The sequence below is a fragment of the Podarcis gaigeae genome (assembly GCF_964106915.1).
Source record: "Podarcis gaigeae genome assembly, chromosome: 5".
NCBI classification, from domain to species: domain Eukaryota; kingdom Metazoa; phylum Chordata; class Lepidosauria; order Squamata; family Lacertidae; genus Podarcis; species Podarcis gaigeae.
The window spans coordinates 92,584,275-92,603,441 of NC_139681.1; the positions used below are offsets into that span (position 1 = coordinate 92,584,275).

Genomic DNA, 19,167 nt, shown 5'->3' on the forward strand with positions numbered 1-19,167 from the left:
TGAATATCATGAAGATCTGAAGAAATTCTCTTGCTGATGCAGTGAACAAAATAATAAAGCAGTATGAGGAGTCTTCAGTTATTTAGGGTGGGATAATAACATGCAGCGCCCCTCTCACCCCAAAATGTTTGTGTTACTATAGAGTAGTCCTCCCCACCCTGGTTATATTCTGTATGTTAAAACCTCATTCCTCCTCTGTGAGCAGTGTTACATACTTGAATATGTTTTAGTATTTAAACCCATTTTGATATTTTTTTTTGATTGAATCGGGATTTCCCTATGGCAATGGTTATTGTAGAGGAAGGATGAAAAAAAATTCCCACCTGCGCTGCCAGTCAGAAATAATATTTTTTCAGTCCGTTTTGTGCTAGCAGTCTTATTTGTGCCAAGCGTTGCATGGGAATTATAAGACACCCCCCACCCCAAAATAAATCAGTGCAGTTTTGAAAGGTTTAGTTTACGTTACCACCATGATTCAAAGCTGTGTCCAAATATATCAGAGCATGTATAAAAACCTACCCATTGATCTTGGGAAGAATCATGCCAAATTTGGTTAAAAGATGTCCAAATTAGTAGCAAACAAAATTTCCCGAATATGTGTTAGATTATGTTGATTATCCTCTCCTGGAAGTTCTGCTGCACATATACTTGTTTCAATACTTTCTCATTTTCACGATGATTAAACTACTTTAAGTAGCAAAAACCGCTGATTAGCAACTGTTTTCTAGTCACATCTTTCCAGTTTGCCCCCTGGCACTGAGTAAGTTGTCCACTTCTGCTTTTGGAGTTTGCCTTTGTTGCTTTTGTCACTTGCCAATGATGCGGTCAGCCCTTAAATGTTGGTACTGTACTAGAATAAAATGTCTCGTTTGCAGTAATGTCTTGTGCAGCACATACAAGTCTCCTAAAAGCAAAACACTGATCTAGTTTTAACTTTTAAGTGTGTAAAATGAATTGATTTTGTGCAGTTCATGGTGTGTCAGCTAGAACTCCTGATGCTCTGCCCTTCTGTGGAAAGTATATTTAAGCTTTTATTGTCACGAAAGCTTCCAAAAAAGAAAAAGTGTGGACGAAACTCTAGGAAGGCTTCAGTAGCCTCTTTGAATGTTCGGAACTTTCCATGCATAAGAATTCTGCTGCTCACTGTCGTCTGAGCAGTGAAAACAGAGGCTAATGAGTTGAATTTTCTGTTCTGTTTGTGCTTCTATCTTCATGCTTTGTTGCAGTTTTTGATACTGGCATGGGAATGGGGGAAAGAGCAGCAGCAAGCCATTTTAATGTTAATAGTATGTGCATACTCAGAACCTTTTCCCCACCCCTAAGCAGAGTTAGACAAAACAATGCCCCTTTCCAGGTATTGTTCGACTCCAGTGCCTATTGTTCTTGGCCATTGGCTATACTGGCTGGACCTGATGGGAGTTGAGAATCTAAAGCAACCAGGCAGGCAGTGTTAGAAACCGGGATGGAAAAGCTGTTCACCACATGGCTCCTGGAACCTGGGTTATGGCTGCAAAAACAGAATGGCTAGTTGCCTCCCCCCCCCCCCAATGTAGCAGCACTCTCTATTTATTTTTTGTAAAGAATTTATTTGGTTCCTTTTGCAATTAGTGGTATTTGGAGGGTTGTAACCAGTCATAGCAAAACAGGTTATACAGAGAGGCATATATAGGACAGTAACACTCAGTGAAATTCATGACTGAGTGGGGATTTGAACCCGGGTCTTCTAGGTCCTAGTCCTACAGAGTCCAGTGTTAGAAACTTAAGATATATAAGGTAGGGGCCAAATGGCTCCTTGAACAAACGTTTCAGTCACCGAAACGGAATGCTTAGTCTTCTTTTGCAAATGATGGACAGATTGTGATTGATTCTCAGTTAAACATCTGGATAGTTCAGATGACAGCCTAGAGCTAGGTTAGGAACTTTGAGAACTCAAAGAAGAAAAGTCACTTAATCCAGGGACAGTCCACGCACATATATATTGGCCTATTCTTACCTCTCTTAATGGTGACACGGACCATTCATAACATAATAATATTCTTCACAACTGTGAGCAGGGCGGTGGGGTAATTGAAGACAAGCTACACTAATTAGCTATATTTTCTTCACTGCTCCTGCTCAGTGTGCACAGAAAAAGCGTTTTGGCTCCTGAAATTCATTCTGATTGTTCAGATAAAATATAACTTGATAGAATTCTACAGGATGGGGAAGAAGTGTGTGAAAACAGTCAGGATTCAATGATTTCCAGAAATGCACCTCCAGATGGTGGAGATGCCAGGCTCTTTTGTTGCCTATAAGAAGGCTATTATCATGCCTATGTACTGTCTTATGGTTCTTGTTCTCAGTTTGATTCTGCAGCAATATATAGTCGTGATGCCTATATGCTCCCTCCAGGTTCAGACAATATGCCTCTGAATACCAGCTGCTGGGGAACAGCTGTGAGAGAAGGCAGTTTTATCAACGTTCTACTTTTGGTTTTCCCACATGCTTCCCATATGCTTTTGGTTTCTCACTGTGGGAAGTGGGATGCTGAACTAGGCAGGTGTCTGGTCTGATCCAGTATGGCTCTTACATTCTGACATCTAATGCTCCTAATGCCACACCGACTCCGGAAGAGAGCCCTAGCTGCACCGATTTTTAAGAGCACATGTCAAGTGACGGATCACATTAAGTTTCATAGCATGGCAACCTTGAAAGGTAGCTTATTTGAGCCTGGGAAAATATATCTAGCTGAGAGGCAATAAGTTGCTTCTTGTGTATTCAGAAGGATATGTGGGGTGCTGAGCACCACTGCCTTTGCCCTTGGCTTTTCCTTCCTTCCTTCCTTCCTTCCTTCCTTCCTTCCTTCCTTCCTTCCTTCCTTCCTCTTGCTCTCAAGTGTGCAACAGAAACTATTTTTGATCCTCTCTTGCACTTTCATCAGCAGCTGCACATTTCGAAAAGTACTGGGTACTCTCCAAATGTACTTTTCATCTCACTTCAGAGATGCTTAAAGGATTACTTTTTCACCGTTTCTATTCAGCGAGCCACCTGCCTTCCTTCCAATCGAACCTCTTCAGCAAACAGGCATTGACAGTTCCTGAAAGCATGACTCTCATTCTTCCTGTAGTCTGTTAAGCTTCCCTCCCTTGCTTTTCCGTTACCTTCCCCTTATTTCCTTCCTTCAACTTTGTTCTGACTTTTGTTGTATTGAGCTATGCACTAATCAACATACACTTCTCAAGAGGTCCTCTTTACTGGTTGCCGATTGCTCCTGTGTCTAACTGTAACAGAATAAAACAAAAAAAATTCCTTCCAGTAGTGCTACTGGAAGGAATTTTTTTTGTTTTGACTATGGCAGACCAACACGGCTACCTATCTGTAACTGTAACAGAATAAGCTTTCATTGTTCATGCTCTTGCATTACACATCACCATGGCAGTGGGGTTGAACTGGAGGAGACTTGAAGGAAAGGTCTGTAAAGGACCCAGGCAGCATAAAGCCAAGGTAAAATAAAGTGGCCAAGAATGAACAATCTGGGTCACAGGGAAGGGCTTAAGTTTCCACTGTCACATCAAACTACTATCTACTTCCTGGCAGAACTACTAGTTCTGCTTTTGTCTCCTTTATGGTGGACAAAAGCATGACATAGTTCTTGGAAGAACAGTACTTGTCCAGGTGTTGGCATGTTTGGGGGATCTTTTCCAGGGTGTTATAGAGCCCTTTATGCATCCTGATCCCTCAGGTGACTTGCCCTGAAGTGAAGAGTCATTTCTCCTTGCCCAGACTCCCTGTGCAACTTGGAAGCCTGAACTTTCAGTAGTTCCAAATTTCACAGGGGACCCTACCTGTTTGCTCCATTTTGCAGATGTTTGCCTCCAATATATAAATGGAGACGAGGACTGCCAGGTGAGGCAGAGCTAGCTTGTTGCTCCGCACTCTCCCTTCCACAGATCTAAAGTTGCGGCGGTATCAGAACACACAAATAAGGGGCAAGTTAAGGAGCAAAGTGAACTGAAGGCGCTAAATGGGATTTTTCCAGCCTTGCTCACAATGTGTATTTGCAGTTTTATAGTGATCTTTTTTTAAAAAAAGATTGCGTTAAGTTTATATCTGCAAATTCTAAATACAGTTCTTCAATGAATCAACTTAATAGCTAAACCTGTGCACTAATAACTAATTAAATACAACAATTCTTGTAAATCTTCTTTAAATATACTAATTAATTACTTGAAAAGAGTAACAGAAATCCAATTCTTTTCAAAAGCACATTTTAATTTTAATTGGGCTATTTAAGCAGACTGTAACTTTCAATCTATCCCCTTTGCTCTGTAGTTGATGCTTCCTAATTTTGTTTATTTGTTAGCTCTTTTCTGAACCACCTGCATAGTTTAATTAAAAAAGCAAAAATGAGATCCAACACAATCTTATGTCCTGTTATTCTTATTACGGTCTCTCCCCCCCTTTTTTTCTTTGAAAATTGCCATGTCCACCACATATGACAATTTCTGTTCTTTTTTCTGACTGCTTCCTAATTCTGTTTAGCATACTTGGGTTGTCTTCTCTTTTTTATTATAATAATAATAATAATAATAATACCAGTTACAAATAGCCTGCAACACTGTGCAGTTTTTCACTATGCTGAAAAAAATAAGATAGTTCAAACTGGCTATGGGTGAGGTTATACACTACATAATAAGTATTTGGTGTTGCCTTTCACAACCTGGTACTCTCTAGAAGGTTTGGATCACAGCTCCCAGTTGTGCTGGCTCAGTCTGATGGAAGCTGTTCCCTCCAGATGGGGAAGGCTGGAATAATGCCTCAGGTGTTGGAAACACTTCACAATTTCTCAGTAACTCTGCAAGGTAGGCTAGCATTGCTGCCATATTGAGATGGGACCATGACCCTGAGCTTAGTGGCATTTTGAGGACATCTGCGCCTGGAATGAGAAACTGTCCTGTATTCCTAGCCACTGCTCTCCCACCAGATCTTCAAGGAAAAGTAGCTTATATCCCAACATGCCTTTCTCATTTTCCCCCATAACCTCTTGCCTTCCTGGCAGCACAGTAGACATCTGGTTCATAGCTGTCAACTTTTCCCTTGTGAGGAATCCTATTCGGAATAAGGGAATTTCCCTTAAAAAAAGGAAAACGTTAACAGCTATGATCTGGTTTGCAAAGGGATGCAAATACACATGCAGAATTGGGGGCACATTGGGGACTGGAGGAATAAAGGAGTGGCTCAACAAATTGGGGCGGAAGTCACAATTTGAACCATGTAAAGTGTAGCTAGGGCGAAATGGGCATCTTTAACACAGATCAGTAAGCAGGAGAGACTTGAGTTCTTCTGCATTGCACCGATGAGTAAGGGTGTGGTTGCCTCTCGTCCAATCAAACAGCAAGTTTTTAATGACCAGGAAAGAAGCCATAGTCCCTGGTATGTCTCTGCAGTCTCCCTCAGGAAACTTACCTTGCTGCATGCAAAAAACGGGTTCTGAACAGTTTGTGTTGCTGGAGGGCTTTGAATGATGGAACTTTTTAAGTTCTCTGTGGTGTAACTTGTTTCTTTCTTGTGTTTCCTTTGCTGTTGCAGCTGCACTTCGAGATCATAATGCAGCAGAAAAATGAAAGAGCATAGGAGAAAAATACAGCGGAGAAGTCGGTTGCTGGCCGGTTATCGAAAATGGACGGTGGGATTTTGGGGGCTGAAGCAGTACTGCTTCCAAAGGAACCGTCTTTCTCTACTTAAAGGAGGGAGGCGAGGCACTTGGACACCTGTGAGCCTGAAACAAACTAAGCCCTGCAGAAGCAAGAGTCTTTGGCTCCAGAGGAAGTGGGCTCCTGAAGTGTTCCTAAATGCAAACCCCCAGCAAGTCATACCTTTTGAAAACTGCACATTTCCACAAAACATACACAGAGGCTTCTTTCCTTGGTGCAGAAGTGGAGGACCTGTTACAGTGGCAGAGGAGCTGGGTAGCACATCCTTTCAGAGCGAAGAACTTCTGAATAAATTTTGCAGTTTAACTGTTGACTCAAAGCCTTCTCAAAGCAAGCAACACAGCACGGTGACCAGCAATACTACCTTCCTGGTAAAAGAGGATGGTCTTGCTCGGAAGGTGGGCGAGAGCAATAACAGTGGCGTTGAGGTTCTGAACAACTCCAGAAGGAAGTGCTGCTGCCAAGGCCTGGAGCAAAATGGAACATGTGACCTCCTGACTATTAGGAGGAGGCCTAGATTTAAAAGGTGTACTTTAAAAAACAGATCTCTATTTATGATGTATAAGAAACTTTCTGCGGTCAAGTTTTGGATTAGAATCGCGAAATCTCGTCCCAGGTTTTGGAGAGGCAAGACGTGCAAGTTGAGCATAAGGAGGCCGAGCTGGGTGGAGAAAGTAAGCAGAGATTGGCAAGAGGACCTCCGCCGAGGAGTCTCTGGGGCCTCGCTTCCCTCTTGGAAACTGAAAAGTAAATCTCCCTGGAACGTGTTCAGCTTGTCAGATATGAACAGTCATATGCCAGGACCATTGATTGAGGAGAGTCAAACACACCTGCCTGACGCCTGCCTCACCCAGGGCCCACGCTTGCCCTGCAGGGAGCTCCATTACAAGGAACTTGCGCCCAGAGACCAAAATGGCATCGCTGAGCCCTGCGTGCCGGAGTTGCATGGAGCAGAAGCAGCATGTGGAGCACAGCCTACTCACAAGGAGGAAGCACTGGACAGCTGCTCTGATAGTTTCGTCTCTGTGACGGAGAAAGAAAGCTCGGTTTTAGGTCCAGGAGATGGAGGAACGAATCAGTTTACGGGTGCCGGCGAGACAGTGCTGGAGCCCTCCAGGGTGGATTTGGGCACAAACGACGGCTTTGCTAATGGGCCTGCTTCCGTGGAGCTGGCGCAAAATGAGGACAGTGGTCAGATGGAGGTGGAAGGGCCCATGAGCATGGACGTATTTGGCGCAGAGCTCTTAGATCACCCGTACTGTAAAAGCCCTCATGATGAGCCTCTGAGAGGAAGCACAGGACAGAAATCAGGGACCCAAAAGAGTGGGAAAAGAAGCAGCCAGAGAGCTTCTTGCGTCACTGACGAGCAGTTGGCTGTGTGGCTTTGTGGTATATAGCAACACTCTTAATGCTTATTGCTGGTTTTGTTTATTTATGCTATGAATCTGGGTGCTGTCCCTGTAGATTATAATGACATTTTATGCACTATTGTACTTCTTGCTATATTTATTGTGGGTTTGAGATTAGGATGTTGCACACACAGCAGTTCAGCTGGCCTGTCCTTGTCGTTCTTGTGATCCTCCAAGCCACGTACTGTGGCTTTTGCAGGAATGCAGCGAAGCCCTGGCTTTTGCTTGCCTGCCTGGGATTGCAAGAGCTGCAGTCTTAGTATACCTGATGGACCTTAGTAATGGCTGCTGGGCTGTGTGAAGCTTGATGGGTTACAGATCGTACAGGTCTGCCCTTTGATAGCGCAGTTGCATGATAAACCAGTGGGTTGCAATCACAGTGCATTGGTGGTGGTGTTTCATTTGATGGGCTTGTTATGGGACGAAATTGAGACTGGCACAATTGGGGGTTGGAGCCAAAATCAAGAGGCAGTTTAACTCTTCAGAACGCTTTATCTGCTTATTGTGGCCCCAGATACTTAGGAGAACCCAGACTGGAGGCTTAATCTCAATACATGCTAGAGTTGCCCGTCTTCCATATTGAAATAAGAATCTGAGTGCTTAATGAGATGGGTAATAAAAGGAGTGAAGCTACTTGCTGACTGTGAGCTCAGTAGATCCGTATCCCCTGTACTCACCTCTTGGCAGCCCAGTGTAGATTGGGCTGTTGGTGTGTCCTAAGTGGTATCCAACTGGCACAGGCCAATTCCATTCTGGAATGCAGGGGTGATTGAGTCCTTGGCTTGTAGCAGTTCCTGCTAGAAATGTTCCATGGTGTCGGTGGTTACTTGGCGTGTACAATGGGTTTAAAAATATTTCTCCTTGTCACAATGTAAGTAGAGGGTGCCCACAATTTTGAAACGGATTTGGTGTGCATTCCCATGACTCTATTCTCTGAACATCTAATTGATGTGGGTTGATTTCAGTCAGGGCCAGTATAGCACCTGCCCTGCATTCAGACCCTGGAAGGTTCATTTTTGCGCTTCTTCCCCTCCCTGCAATTATCCCCAACTGGTCTTTCAAAATTTAAGATGTTAAGTTTCGAGAAACGCAGTATGATTGCTGCCATCTAAAGGGCTGCGTATTCCACGTTTATTTTTTGTCCATGCGAACAGAACCGCAATTTCATCCAGATGTTAGGGGTACGTATCTCTTCTCCCAAGCCATGTAATGTAAATTGATGATGTGCTGATTGGAAACTCTTTCATCTGCCTAGAAATGCTATACACCAAAGGTGCAATTAATTAAGCACTACAGCTGTATGCCACGCATCCCCCCCCAAAAATTCGTTTCACTTAGGCTGCAGGAAGCCTCATATCTGGGCAGAGATTGTTGCATGCTTCTCTTTTGGGTTGGATTTAGGATCACAAGTACCCCGCTTATCAGGTTTATTTTAGGCAAGCCCTAGAAACCATTTTATGCTTCTTGGGTGGGTGCTAAGCCCTTCACGAGCGCATGCTCGCTCTCCCTCACAGTACTACAGAGAGACAGTGGCTCTGCAGAAAGTGTATGTCTATGCTCATTTGAACAGGGGCCCAAGTCTGGGACTTGTCATTGCGTCATTGTCAACCTTGTACGTCAATTTTGTGCTGTTCCAATTCTGACTTGAAAATGGCTCGTAGAAATTCAACCATAGAAATAAGGCATCTGATTCCTGTGCAACTGCTGCTCCTATGCATACTTTTTCTTCTTCAAAAAAACCCCTCTCTCTATTTATAAGGATTCCTAGATGAAGTAATGAAGAAATATGGCAGTCTAATTCCACTCTGTGAAAAGGATGTTATGGGAAGATTAAAGGAAGTCTTTAATGAAGACTTCTCCTATAGGTTAGTAGCTATCTCTTAATTCTTCGCTCTGCTTATTCACTTTCCGGATTCCACTGGCTCCCTATGGCTATGCAGAGCTGCATATCAAATGTGCTGGGATAACTTTGCATTGTCTTATCTCTTTCTTGGCTGCCTGTTCCAGAAAGCCATTCATCACCAAGGAAATCATGAAGTATCAGACGAGGCATCCCAAATCTTCCACTTGCAATTTCCGGGTCTTCTATAACAAGCACATGCTGGATATGGATGATTTGACAACGTTGGATGGTCAGAACTGGCTAAACGATCAGGTGAGAGCAATTGCAGATTCTGCTGCTTAAAATGGTGCTTTCAGTCACACCTTCATGGTACTGTTGCCTTGCTTCCAGGTTGAAGGGATGTTGGGTTTTCTTTGGAGCAGGGTGCAAAACATTAACCTGCTTCTATACTGTCTTCATGGATCTTGGCCTAATTGTGGGAAATGAGTTCTAGAGTTTAGAAAAGGGTTATCCAGTAGAGGCATCTGCAATGCGAGAATTCCCTGATCTTCAGTAACGTCTGTTAAAACTCCCATCCAAGGTCATTTTTTTTTTTAAAAAAAACTTTTTTAAAAAACACATTTATTCAAAAGTCTCTCCTACCCAGTTGGCATACTGCTGGAAGGGTGTGTGATTTGGGAGGGAAGGAACCACTCAAGTCACTACTAATATAATTGATTGGTGCGTGTTTGTGTGTATACATTCAAGGGTGTTCCCAGGTCCATATTTGTCACCAGAGGTTCAGGTGATCTCTCCAGTGAGGAGCACCTATTACCAGCTTACATGGATATACCAATAACCCCTTTCCTGAACAGGGTTGGCTTGGCCACTGTCATGTGTGCATTAGTTGACCTCATGACTGGTTGGCCCTATACAGGGGTACCTCTGGATGCGAATGGGATCTGTTCTGGAGCCCCTTTCGCATCCAGAAGCGAACGATTCGCTGCTTCCGCGCATGCACATGTCATTTTGACCGTCTGCTCATGCACGAGTGGCGAAACCCAGAAGTAACACGCAACCCGAAAATACTTACCCCGAAGCTACTTCAACCCGAGGTATGGCTGTATTATGGAATGCCCTTCCATGGGGGAGATAAGCCAGTGGATCTCTGAGTTGAGTATGAGGAAGTTAAGACAGGATAACCTCTCAGCTTCGTTGGAGTTCATCCTAGTAGATCTTGCTATGGAATTGCTCCCTTAATCTGGTTCTGGGTTCAAATTGGTTAGATGGCTATGGTGTAAGTAAGTGGCTTGATTTGTACAGAACTAGACTGTCTAATTAGAATTGGAATGCTGGGTTTGAAACATGTAATCCAGGCTAGGATTAGTGCATCCTTCAAAATTTGCATTCTTACTTAGCGGAATGAGAAAATGAAGCTTGCAAAGATGGTTGACTGCAACAGTAGAATAAGACAAAATTGTAAAGCAAATAACCATGACTGCTTCCTTCTCATACTTGTCTGCTACATTCAGTGGTGATTCGCATCGCTGCCTAAAAATGAGATTTGAAAATTCTCTAAGACAAGATGTGAGCATGGAACTTGCTCTGTCTGTCGGTCTAGGAGGTGTGTGTGGAATATTTACATCCTTACACCCTATCTTGTGTGGTCAGGTCTAGATTCCTGTTATACCAAATGCTTTTGCATATTTGTGGAAACCTGTATACAATGTAAAATAGTAGCCTCTTTCTGGATTGAGAAGAGAATTTCTGATTCTGCCCATCAAGCCAGCAAGTAACGTGCCCAGCCTTTGAAATGTGCCAGATGCAATTTGCACCTGGCAATCGGCCACTTGTGACCAAGTGAAGATGCCCGGGTGCCAGGATGGTGCCTGACGTCTCCACCACCTGGAGCTGCATGCCTGGGGATCCTTGGATCTTGACTGTTTTCACACACTAGCAACACATCCTGTAAAATTTTATCCATTATATTTTATCTGCACAATCAGAATGAATTTCAGAAACCAAAAACTATTATTGAAAAATACGACCTTCGAGCTCTCTGGCCCAAAAATGGCAACCAGGCATTCTTTTTTTGCAGCTGTAATCCTGGTTTAAGGAGGCATTTTGTGCCTAGTTTATACAGTGGTACCTCAGGTTACATACGCTTCAGGTTACAGGCTCCGCTAACCCAGAAATAGTGCTTCAGGTTAAGAACTTTGCTTCAGGATGAGAACAGAAATCGTGCTTTGGCGGCGCGGCAGCAGCAGGAGGCCCCATTAGCTAAAGTGGTGCTTCAGGTTAAGAACAGTTTCAGGTTAAGTACGGACCTCCGGAATGAAGTACTTAACCTGAAGTACCACTGTATATCTGAGTTTCTAACACTGCATGTGTCAAATCTGCTACAATACACCCACAAAGTCATTTCCCTCATGCCAGGGTGTAACTGCAGGTCACAAAGTGTCCCTTAATCTCCATGGATACATACAAATATGTTAATCTTCAGTGAGCTACCTGACTTAATGAAGAAAGGCTCAATTAGCTCACGGTTTTCTCAGGTCTGGCTCTCTGAGCTTCATAGAGGTAAAGCTGTGCATATTATATCTGGTCATTCTAAGAATTACTGTGCAACTTTAAGAATTGTTGTGTGGGTTTGCTTTATTCGTTGGTCTTTCCTCCTCCCCCCAGGCTGATTTTGTGTTGTGCAATTTAGATTGTAAGCCTGTAAGTAAGTTTGTACTAATCATATGTAAGCCACTCTGTGAGCCCTTTTGGTTGAAAAGCAAAGTAAAAATGCTTTAGATAAAATAAATGAAGGACATAGCAGCATTGTAAACTTGTGATTGTAATTGGAGGAAGAAGGACCTCCTCTGCCATAGAAAACAGAGACATGTTTCCCTTATTTTTTTGTGGAAAAATGTTGGGAGTACACTGGTATGAAACTAACATGTGCATCTTTTTTTAAAGAGCAGAAACCACACCTCTTGCAAGATGGAGCAAGCTGCCATTTGGGGCAGTCTTTGTTTTAAAAACGACACTGTGGGTGGGTGGAATTCCAGTCCTCACTGTTGCAATCTTGTATGTGTGGGGGCAGTAGCTGCTGCAATCCCAGAATCTGAAAAGGTGGTAGAATAAACCTCCAGAGAATAAAACTTTCAGTCTCCAGTGTAACTCATTGCCACTAGCAAAAACAGAGTAAATTCATTCATTCTAAATCGTTCAGGTTGCAGAATTCAGGTTTCTTTGTTGTTGGATTGTGCAGAATCTATTTTCAATGTGCAGTATATGTATCCTTGCTTCTAGCAATGCATTCAGAGAATGACCAGATACACTGAGCATTGCAGAGGAGCAATTCACAAATATAATGTGTTTTTCCTCCCTAATAAAGTTTCAACTTTCTTCTTCTCTAAATTCTTTCAGATTATCAACATGTATGGCGAGCTAATAATGGATGCAGTCCCTGAGAAGGTGAGCTTCTTTTACTTGGCTCTGTATTATGCAACAGTAGCTCAATTGGATAGGGGAAAAAAGGTGGCTTAAAAGTATTAGTCCTAAGGGAAAATGGAGAGGGGCAATTATGGGGGCAGCTATTCCTAACTTTGCACAGGGGGAGGGAGTAGTCAATCCTTTAATCTGCTGGGTGTTTATTTACATATGAGCTCCGCTCTAGATCACACACTGGCTACGTATGGACATTCGTCTACTATTATTTAATTTATATATTGCTTACACGCCAAAATTTCATGTAAGCAGTTTACAACTGTAAATCAACACATAAGAAAGAGACACAATAACAAATCCACTGGAGTATTAAAACATCCTTAATTAAAATATGCAATAAAACTAGCATAACAAAACAGTTAAAACAATAAAATCGGCCTTCAGATTCACACAGCATGGAATATGAGCTGAATCCCCCCTCCTTCACTAGTTTAGAGGTTTTTACTGTGGTATAAAAATGCCCTTAATAAAATAAACATTTCTTAGTTGGGGTGCAGCAGATCTTGGTTTGCATTCAGCTGGAGTTCATTGTGCTAGAACTGGAGGCTTTGAATGTGATCAGTCATCGACCTCTTCTGCCTTTTGTAGGTTCATTTCTTCAACAGCTTTTTTCATAGACAGCTGGTAACCAAAGGATATAACGGAGTAAAACGATGGACTAAAAAGGTAGGCTTCTGTGTGCTCTGAAAGCCCTTAACAGCTGAGTAATACTGAACTATTTCGAAGAATGAATTTGAAATGAATGCACCGCGCCGAACCCGGAAGTACTGGAATGGGTTACTTCCGGGTTTTGGCGCTCGTGCATGCGCAGAAGCACTAAATTGCGCTTTGTGCATGTGCAGAAGCACCGAATCGCGACCCGTGTGTGCACAGACACGACGCTGTGGGTTGTGAACATGCTTCCTGCACGGATCACAGTCGCAACCTGAGGTTCCACTGTATTGCTAAATTATTGGGCGGAGTTCAAGATTCTTGTATTAATTTCCAAGTCCTTAATTTGGGTCCAGGATATCGTAAGGACCATCTGATTCCTTATATTTCGTCCCAGTCAGCTACTCCGCAATGACTCAAATGCATGGCTCATAATTATTAGACACATTGCATTCATTGTAGTGGATGAGAGCCTGTGGAGTTCCTTCCCAGCTGAAATTAGACAGGCGCCCTCTTTGCAGAACTTCAGGCACATGACTGAGACTTCCTTGTTCCAGCAGGCATTTTAAAGTAGCATTTGGTTTTATGATAAGTTTTTATTGTTTTATTTTTAAATTCAACTTTATTTTTTTAAAATGTACATAACTTAGAAGGGCTTAGGATTAAATGACATGTAAATGTCTTAAATAAATGAGTGTCTTTAGCTGCTTAAGATAGATCTGAGAGGCCGTAGTTTCCTGATAAAATACAGGTTTTGCATGAAAGACGGTCCCAGGCTCGGCTGTAGAATATACATAGCCACGAACCAAAAGCAGAAGCGAGGAAAGCATATTTGTGGTAGAAGTGCTGGTTGCAAGCGTCGCACACAGCTGGGGAATTACCTTCTGGCATCACTGACCTAGTGGAAATACCCTTCCAAGCCCCAAATAGTAAACTATCTTTGCCAGATAGAATGTTCCTCTTTAATATGGGGGATGGAAAAACCTCTGGGTAACAGGAAAGACTTCCTATATCCAACTTAGTTGACTGATTAAAATATTTAGAGAGGTGTGAAAGAAAGAAAGAAAGAAAGAAAGAAAGAAAGAAAGAAAGAAAGAAAGAAAGGGTCTAGCAAGCTTCAGGATAGGAAAAAGATGGCCTCCTTAGAGTATACAGCCTTGGCTTTTGTTCCTCAACCTACAGGAAGCTCAGCAACTCAGCACTATGAATTATATATGGAGCAATGTAGCAAAGTGTTTGGGCTGAAGTACTCCAGAGCATTCTAGGTGTTTGCTTAAATCACAACTGAGCACTGAAATGGGCTTTGTTTGCAGAGAGGCTTAAAGTAGACTTGAGATGTTTATTAAATGTTTATTTAAGGCACATCCTTAAATCTTGGAAATCTTGAATAAAAGCAGGTTCCTTCTATTGATCGATCAATCAATAAGCTTTCAATTTTATTTATGTAAAAATACTTTTGTTTCTCAAGGAATAACTTACATACAGATTAATATTAGCAAAGCTAGCCCTGCTGTTAAACTATAAACTAATCAATGCCCCTACCAGATAGGTTGAGACTTTTCTGTGCATATGAAGAAGCATGTTGATCATTTCCCAATAATCCTATGTACTTGGTCACTTGGAGAACGGAGTTCGCTATCCTTATGTAGGCAAAATGGCACCATCTATGTGCAAAATGAAGTACTGTCAGGCTTTGGGAAACTTAAGGCTTGCAGGTAGGTAGCCGTGTTGGTCTGCTGTAGTCGAAACAAAATAAAAAGATTCCTTCCAGTAGCACCTTAGAGACCAACTAAGTTTGTTATTGGTATGAGATTTTGTGTGCATGCACACATCTTCATCTAAAGCTCATACCAATAACAAACTTAGTTGGTCTCTAAGGTGCTACTGGAAGGAATCTTTTTATTTTGTTAAGGCTTGCGGACATATGTTGCCTTTAGGACTTAAAGTGGGGGAGAGACTCCAAAACATCCAGCAAGAACTGAGCTTGCTTGGCTTGTGTGTGCAATACTGACTGTTGCAGGGGGAGGAAACTGAGGTGGAGGCATGAAAAAGGGGTGCAGCTGGTTGGCACAATGAATGAGAGCATTCTGCACTCCCAACATTTTTTGTTGGTGGGGCCCACTTCTGGAATGTCTTGCCCACTTTCGAAACATAGGGTTGTATCCAATGTTTGCCCCAAATCAAAGTCACTCAGCGGTAAACTTGTTCCGCTCGCGAAATGTTTTATTCCAGCGGGATGTTGTTGTGCAAGAGGAACGCACCAAAAGGTTGCTGGTAATTTCGTTGCGCAGTCTTGTGCAGCGAGTTGCACAATCCTCTGCAACGAGTTTCTGCTATTGCAGTTGTTGCATTGGCGTCCTCTGCTCAACATTAAAACTCACCTTTGTGCTAGTCGGCAGAGAACTTTAGATGCGGCCCATGGGCACTGTATATTGACTCTGCGAAGACGGGATTGCTCTAATCTGCCCAGTGACTCTCAGGCCTTCCTTCAGCCTGTGCATAGAATTCTAGAGCCGGAAGGGACAGTGAGGTCATTCAGTCCAACCCCCTGTAATGCAGGAATCTTTTGCCCAGTGTGGGGCTCGAACTCACAGCCCTGAGATTTAGAGCCCCGTGCTCTACCAGCTGAGCTATCCCAGCCTTTGATCACGAGCATTTCCTGTTTGTTTTGCCACTTTGTTCCTGTGAAGGCAGGGCTGGGTCGGCCAAGGCAGAGTGAAGCAGAAAGAAGCAGTGCTGGAAACAGTAGGCAAAGTTTTAGATAAATGCACAGCTTCCTACAGTCCTATCCTTAGCTCATAACTGATATGGCTTCTTGCTGGTAGGAAAGACGCTCTATGCTATGGGGATATTTTAAAAGCATGCCCTCTGTAGGTAAAAATGGAAAGTATTCAAAACTGTATGTAGAGTGCAGCAGGTGTAAATGAAATTGTTTTTAGTTGATAACATGGATCAAGTGGTCACTTGGTGGGAAGCACATGAATTATCAGAGGGAATATTGATTAAATCAATTATTTAAGTCAGCCTTTATTTTTATTTTTGTTGACTTGAAATTGTCTTGTTTTTGAAACCTTTGCACCCTCTGATGCTGCCACAATTTTGTTCCCAAGCTCTCTTTGAGTTTCAGCTGTCTGTCGTATTTTGCTTTGGCAAAAATGTGATCTCCTCAGTAGCTACTGAGTGTGATCTCTTCCATCCCTCCTCCTTTTCTTTCTTTCTTGTCTTTCTTTTTTGAGATAGAAAGTCAATCCTCTTTTGTAAGGATTCATTTAAAACGGGGCCTCATAAATTGAAATGTGCTGTTCTGCTTCTTGGAATGAGAAGCTAAATTGGATTTTGTTACTTAGCTTGCATACTAGATCTCTGCTTTTGTTTTGTTCGTGCCTTGTGCAGCATTTCAAAGTCTGCAGCAAACATCTGTTTCACCTGACTGAATTTTAATTAAACTTGGGGTGCATTCACTTTCCATCTTTTGCCCCAGAATAAGAGTATCTGATTTTTGATGCTTGTGATAAGATTGCTCTCACTTCCTCCTCAAAGCAAATGTTAATTCTCACCATGACTGCAAGGGGCTTGTATATAAGAATGGCTAAGGTTAAACTATGCACCAGGAAGCCCCCCATTCAAATCTCACCTCAAGCCTCTTCTTTTCAGCATGTGTGCCCCACCTGTGATATGGCAATGATACTGACCTACCTTGTAGGGTGATTGTAAGGACTTCACCAAAATAATGCGTGCAAACAGCTGCAAGCGCTCTCTGCAAACGCTAAATATTACTCCCTCCTTACATTTTAGCGTAATCCTCTCAGGTGGGTCGAGCAAAAAGATAAATGGTTCACTCAGGTTTAGAACTGAGACTTCCTACATCCAAGCCCAGTATTTTATAGTCGTGGAATCTTAGTAGTTTGTACCTGGTTTTTCTACTTCCCACACCTTTTGGTGGGAACGGGTGTCTTAATTGGTTGCTGAGGAAAGCACCTCAATTGCTTTGAACTGAAGCAGTTTCTCTTAAGTGAAAGCAGCAACGTGGCAACTTGCCTCTGGCCATTCACGAGTTGGCATCTTGGGTATTGGGCAACTACTTCATGGGATGTTATGTGCTTGGTGGGGGCCTTTCTGCTGCTCCCACCACATGAGCAAGGGTGCCTGCCCTGAGAAATTCCTTCTTTCAGGCTTTCCTCTGCAGGCGCGAGAGCTACAAACCTCCTTGCAATAGATGAGAACACTAGGAGTGTACCTAATTCTTTGCCTTTCGCAGTTGGGCATTCTTGCCGGTGTGTGCACACCAGGTGCAATGGGACGGGCATCCCTTTCCGTAGAAGTGTGCTTCTTTTTTGTGTGTGCATGAAACCGTAACTTAGACAGTTAGGTCCTATTCATCCCTTCCATGTTCTTTAGCAGTTTTGCTTGCAGTATCAAGTATTAAACGCATGCAGCCTGCCTTGCAGAAATGTTTGTCCTATCCATTAAGCTGCCATCCTCATCACTTGCCCAAGGCTGTTTCCACCTCTCTATATGCCTTCGACATCTTCACTTGTAGGCTAGATGCGGAATGCAGAGCTCCTTCGTTGTCTTTTGGCTGCGTTGTGCTGCTGATGCTGCGTGTGTTCACGTGCGGAAGGCTGTCTCTTAGGAATGCTAATTTCATGCTTAAAACCCAATGCCATCTCATAGCACACTTGTCAAAAAAATATTGATTTTGAATAATTCAGTATGAAGAGATGTAAAGCAGTAATGGCCGCGCTGCGTAAAAATAAATAAATTGAAGCATCTGTTTAAATAAGCAAATGGCATCAAATAAATTGCATCTGGGGAGGAAAACGGAACCCAAAGTGAATGTCTATAAGCTCTAAGGCTTAATCTACATAAAGGAGCAAATTTGAAGCAGTAGAATGGACTTTATATCGCAGGGTGGGGGTGAGAGTCATATTTTCCCAATACCCCTTGCAAGAAGAAAACCAACAGAGCAGAAAGTGGGCTGAGTGAGAACCTTTCTCGCTGACGTGCTGCTTTTCTTACTTTATTTTACCGTGTTGGGAGTGTTTTATGTGGGGAGCATTGAAAATGCCACTTTCTTCGACCTGTAGCCTTTATAGGGCGTGGATCAGGACTCAACTAGTGGTAGGAATGGAGCTGGCTTGCGAGGGATTGGAGGAAGAGCATTTCACCTCTGCTTTTCCCACAAATACTTGGAGCAGTCTTGGAAACAAGATCTTTCCTGTTGGTACTGCTCTGTGCAGTTACGGTATCACCAGAAAGGCCTTAGCCCATGGATCAGCCTTTATGCTGAGCGGGTCAGACTCCTGCTGAAAGCGGTGGGGCTTCCATTTGCTGCCAAACTTAGAACACTGGATTGCAAAGAAATAATTGGGTGTGTTCTCATGCATGTATGCTCTTACCTGTATAACAACGACGACAACAACAATTATTTATTTATACCCCGCCCAACTGGCTGAGTTTCCCCAGCCACTCAGGGCAGCTCCCAATTGAGTGTTAAAAACAATACAGCATTAAATATTAAAAAATTCCCTAAACAGGGCTGCCTTCAGATGTCTTTTAAAGATAAGATAGTTGTTTATTGCCTTGACATCTGCTGGGAGGGCGTTTTACAGGGCAGGCGCCACTACCGAGAAGGCCCTATGCCTGGTTCTCTGTAACCTCACTTCTCGCAGTGAGGGCACCACCAGAAAGCCCTCGGTGCTGGACCTCAGTGTCCAGGCTGGACAATGGGGGTGCAGACGCTCCTTCAGGTATACAGGACCAAGGCTGTTTCGGGCTTTCAAGGTCAGCACCAACTTTGAATTGTGCTCGGAAATGTACTGGGTGGGTATGGCTGGGGCAAGAGGGCTTGCTTCCACTTGGGAAGTCTTGCTTAGTTCAATGTCTGTGTAGTACTTGCCTGGTAACCATTGCTGCCTCCAAGGCTAGTGGGTTTTGTTTTGTTTAATTTGGCTTTGTCAGAAACCAGAATGTGCCACCACTACCTGATTTTTATCACATTTTGTATGCTCTCTTTCTTCTAAGGAGCTAAGGGATGGTTGTTTTGTCGCAGTTAAAGTTAAAGTTAGATATGGTGACTGACTGAAGACTGCAC

The 19,167-nt window shown here is 43.0% G+C and overlaps 1 protein-coding gene across 3 annotated transcripts in view; it reads left to right on the forward strand.

Annotated features, from left to right (window-relative positions):
* Positions 1-19,167, forward strand: part of SENP5 (SUMO specific peptidase 5) — a 33,284-nt gene that overhangs the window by 7,436 nt on the left and 6,681 nt on the right. For all 3 annotated transcript variants that reach the window (XR_014564339.1, XM_083739453.1, XM_083739452.1), the window contains exons 2-6: positions 5,569-7,082; positions 8,862-8,967; positions 9,110-9,257; positions 12,342-12,389; positions 13,011-13,088. Coding sequence is in view for 2 of the 3 variants with exons in the window: in XM_083739453.1 (XP_083595579.1) it covers positions 5,600-7,082; positions 8,862-8,967; positions 9,110-9,257; positions 12,342-12,389; positions 13,011-13,088 (1,863 nt within the window). In the remaining variant the exon portion in view is untranslated. The remainder of the gene's footprint in view (positions 1-5,568; positions 7,083-8,861; positions 8,968-9,109; positions 9,258-12,341; positions 12,390-13,010; positions 13,089-19,167) is intronic.